Source organism: Labeo rohita, chromosome 1 (assembly GCF_022985175.1).
Source record: "Labeo rohita strain BAU-BD-2019 chromosome 1, IGBB_LRoh.1.0, whole genome shotgun sequence".
Lineage (NCBI taxonomy): Eukaryota > Metazoa > Chordata > Actinopteri > Cypriniformes > Cyprinidae > Labeo > Labeo rohita.
In genome coordinates, this window is record NC_066869.1 from 25,216,669 (window position 1) to 25,220,897 (window position 4,229).

At 38.5% G+C, this 4,229-nt stretch overlaps 1 protein-coding gene across 1 annotated transcript; it reads left to right on the forward strand.

Moving 5' to 3' along the window:
* Positions 1 to 756: 756 nt before the first annotated feature.
* Positions 757 to 3,063, forward strand: hmgb2a (high mobility group box 2a). The gene is made up of 5 exons (XM_051106884.1): positions 757 to 914; positions 1,617 to 1,775; positions 1,961 to 2,109; positions 2,226 to 2,400; positions 2,478 to 3,063. The coding sequence occupies exons 2-5, from the start codon at positions 1,629 to 1,631 to the stop codon at positions 2,652 to 2,654; spliced, it is 648 nt and encodes a 215-aa protein (XP_050962841.1). The 5' UTR covers positions 757 to 914; positions 1,617 to 1,628; the 3' UTR covers positions 2,655 to 3,063.
* The last annotated feature ends 1,166 nt before the right edge of the window (positions 3,064 to 4,229 follow it).

The window sequence follows — 4,229 nt, forward strand, 5'->3', positions numbered from 1 at the left end:
ACAAAAACGCCTTATCCTCACAAAAGGTCAAAGTATCACGTGATCATGTATGTTTACGAACGCAACAATAACGTCACCAAATGTGTATATTACAGGGCAGCAATACTTGCAAACACGCAAAAAAGCAACACATTATCTATTCTTGGTGGGAAATTGGGGTTACGTAAAAAGGTTGTTTTTTTAGCAGTAAATCCTAGTAACATTTAGAAAATGTATATACACGAAGAGAAATGAGAAACTACAGAAACCACGTGACTTTTAAGTACGGCTTAAGACGTTTAACAGACAAAGTGGGTGAAAAGTTATTGAAATGTAGCCATGGAATTGTTTTAACATACACTCTAACGTATGAGGAGGTGTGAGCTGCAGGACTTCGAGAACCAAGGCGTGCCGTCTTCACACTCGCATCAACACAGACGTCAGCTTTTGTCCAAATGGCGCGACATTGTTTGAATCACTACAAACTTTACCACAAAACCGGAATTTGATTTTGTTTGGCACGGAGATGATCCCTCAAACACTTTCTCTCAGCGTGTGCAACCGATTCACATTTGTAACAAAAAGCGGTTTCAAAATAAAAATAAAACTGAGGTACATTTCCCTGATTCAAAGACTTACCGCTCATTATTTTAAATCCCCAGTTCAACCAATAGCTGACGAGATCACTTGCGTCGTCATCTGGATCTAATTTTCACGAAGAAACTTGACTGCGGTCATAGACAACCAATAGGAATGCAATAACGCTCTCAGAACGTTACCGATTCAAATTTGAACTTGTCCCAACCAATCAGACGAGAGCTCTGAGGGTGGAGTCTATGGGCATTTAATCAAGTTTGTGCGCCTTGCAGCACAGCGACAAAACAGTTTACAACAAGACTACGTACATTTTGTCGAGCAGTTGAGGCTGATTATAGGTAAGCACGTCTTATTTATCCGATAGATCTTTTTGGAATTTTTTTTTAAATGGAGCTTTTATCAAGCATGTCTAAGATAGAACATTACATGGCGTTGATTATTATTATTATTGTATAAATTAAGTATTTTATACGAAACGTAAGATTAACTATTATTAAAAATTTAAGTAAAGTGGTGTTTGTGGGAACAAATGTGTTTATTTAAAATTAGTTGTAACGTTGTTGGTTTCGTGAACGCGTAGATTTTGAAGGATTTTGCCAGCTTAGTGATCTTGTAAAGTTAAGAGCGTAAGCAGCCATGACTGGCTAGGAGTTTGAGGTCGTAATGGAGCGCAGCGCCCGTGTACTGAGCCTGAAGCAGCTAAAAGTCCTCTAAAGTAGTATATTCTGCTATTTCGGTGGGTTTATTTGCTTTTTAAAGCATAGAATCTGCAACTATTTGCACTCGGTAGACATTCTAGCGCATATTTCCTGCAGTTTAGGCGGGAAAACAAAATGGAGGGACGCTTATTGTTCTAGTCGAGTGATCTGGTGGAAACGAAGCAGGAACTTGATCGGATTAACTAGCATTTAGTGAGCGATCATTTCTCCATTGCTTTACGAGCGTACAGAAAGCAATACCTTAACGTGGTTTGACCAACAATACACACTGCTGCTTTTTAAATCGTTTTTAACACTTTTTGTGCTTTTTATCACTTTTAGCATATCACAGCCATGGGTAAAGATCCTAATAAGCCCAGGGGAAAGACGTCCTCTTACGCGTTCTTTGTGCAAACCTGCCGGGAGGAACATAAGAAGAAAAACCCAGGGACTTCGGTGAACTTTTCAGAGTTCTCCAAGAAGTGCTCTGAAAGATGGAAGGTGAGTTGAACAGAAGGGCTGCCTGCAATGTTTTTCCGGGGGGTGGTTGTTGTTGTTAGGGAGGGGGTGGGGCGGAATTACACGACGCATCTGTTACTCAAGTGACTGAGGCAAATGTAGGGCGGGAGGATAAAGAGCCACACACTGCGCCTGGCAAAACCTAATCATAGTCTCATGTTTTTCAGACCATGTCCTCAAAGGAGAAGGCCAAGTTTGAGGAAATGGCTAAAACCGATAAGGTCCGCTACGACCGGGAGATGAAAAACTACGTGCCTCCTAAAGGTGCAAAGGGAGGGAAAAAGAAGAAGGATCCAAATGCTCCCAAGAGACCACCGTGAGTAGTGCACAAGTAGTCCCATGAGATTTCTGATATTTTGACTTGAGTCAAATTTAACTTTTTTTTTTTTTTTTTTTTTTTTTCTCCTCTCTCTCTCTCTCCTCTACCATTAGATCTGCTTTCTTTGTCTTCTGCTCTGATCATCGCCCTAAGGTGAAGAACGACAACCCTGGCATCTCCATTGGTGACATTGCGAAGAAGCTTGGTGATATGTGGTCCAAGCTTTCACCAAAGGAAAAGTCTCCATATGAGCAGAAGGCCATGAAGCTCAAGGAGAAGTATGAAAAGGTAAAGGTTGGCCCAATTTTAGGTACTTCAGGTACATTTAGCCGTTTTGCTTATATTAACAAACAATTTACCACCAGGATGTTGCTGCGTATCGCGCCAAAGGAGGAAAAGCAGATGGTGGCAAGAAGGGTGGACCTGGCCGGCCAACAGGAAAGAAGGCAGAAGCTGATGACGACGATGAGGATGACGACGACGACGAAGAGGAGGACGTAGATGAAGAGGATGAGGAGGATGAGGATGATGATGACGATTAAACTATCAGGAAAACTTGAGCTGAGTTGTTTGCAAAACAATGTGAATGCATTTTTTAGCATTTAAATTTTTTTCAATACATGTACAGAAATGTGTATAATTCAATACATATGGAGGTCATGTGCTGTTTTGTAAATGTAACAGCTTTTTTTTAAGCACTGCTTTTTGTCTTGATAGCTGTGGTTGCTTTTGGTTTCTTTCCCTGTTTCATATTATTTCTACTGCCATTTTAAGACAAACAAGGAACAATTTGAATTTGTGTAGTGTCTCAAGTTTTAAAACGAGCTTTAAAGTTGTGTAGACTGAACTTTTCTTTCTCTTTTTTTTTTTTTTTTAATTAAATTTTGTATATTATGACCAATTCCCCTGTTCACTGTGTGCAATTTTGACTTATTAAAGAATTTTGCAGAATTTGTCTTCTCAGACCATATTTTATACCAGCTAGTGCTGATAGCGACTAAGATTGATATATTTAAAAACATTAATGGATTAGGCAAACTATATTTAAAACTTGAGGTTTTTAAAATAAAAAAAGAAAAATTTGTTTCAGTTCTGTATGTACTTCTAGTTTTACAAACGGTGCAACTCCACATTAAAAGTAGGTGTCTTTTTATATTTCTTAATAGTTTTGTACTTCTAATACACTTTGAACCATTTGCTACTTTTCAATTAGGCTTAGTTTACTGTGAATTGGCTGTGAAATAAATGTGATGGGGCTCTAAGAAGCATGGGGTACAATTGTCATCTTGCACCAAGGTTTGTTTATTTTTGGACCTTATTTTTAGTCGTTTGGTTGACTATAAAAAGGAAATACTAGTCTCTCCAGTGGATAACTTGATCTGAAAAATAAGAGGCATAAATGCATACACAATCTCATCTGTAAGCAGAGTTACACTTGAGTACATTAATGATTTATGTTCAGGCTGAGATGGCGTCCTACTTGGTCACGGGACGTGGTCCTATATTTAGGTTGGGTATATTGTTCTACGCAGTCACAATAAGATGTACTGTTTCATACATATGACATCTGCTCACCTGCATCCAAGAGACTACTGCACAGCTGATGCTTTTCCTGCACAAGCTCGGTCTGCTGCCTTGAACAACCTAACCAGCACACAAACAGTCCATTGTAATTATTCAAATGCCTGGTATCGCTTCCACTTTAGTAGACACTTTCCAAGAATAGAGTGCAAAATAGCATGAAAGTTTCTCATTAATAAAGGGAGGTGGTTCTTTATTTCAGGATCCTGGAAAACAAAATGTTGGCAACTAATTATAACCTGTTTAGTTTCTTAAAATTTGAGCTTTGCAATTGTTGTGAATACAACTCTGTAGTAAAGAAACAATAGCATGGCTTCAACATTAAACATGCTTAAAGTGACCTAGTTTTCATGGTTCAGTGTTGTATTAGCTAATATTTTATCCAACATATAATGATTTTGCTACAGGAAAGACAGGATACTCTGTGGAAAGTACCTGCAACATTCCCAATAGAATATAAAAACTGCCAACTTCAGCTCATCTAAATGGTGAAACATCATTTAACCTGTTAAAAAGAGTACTTTAATAGATCAGCA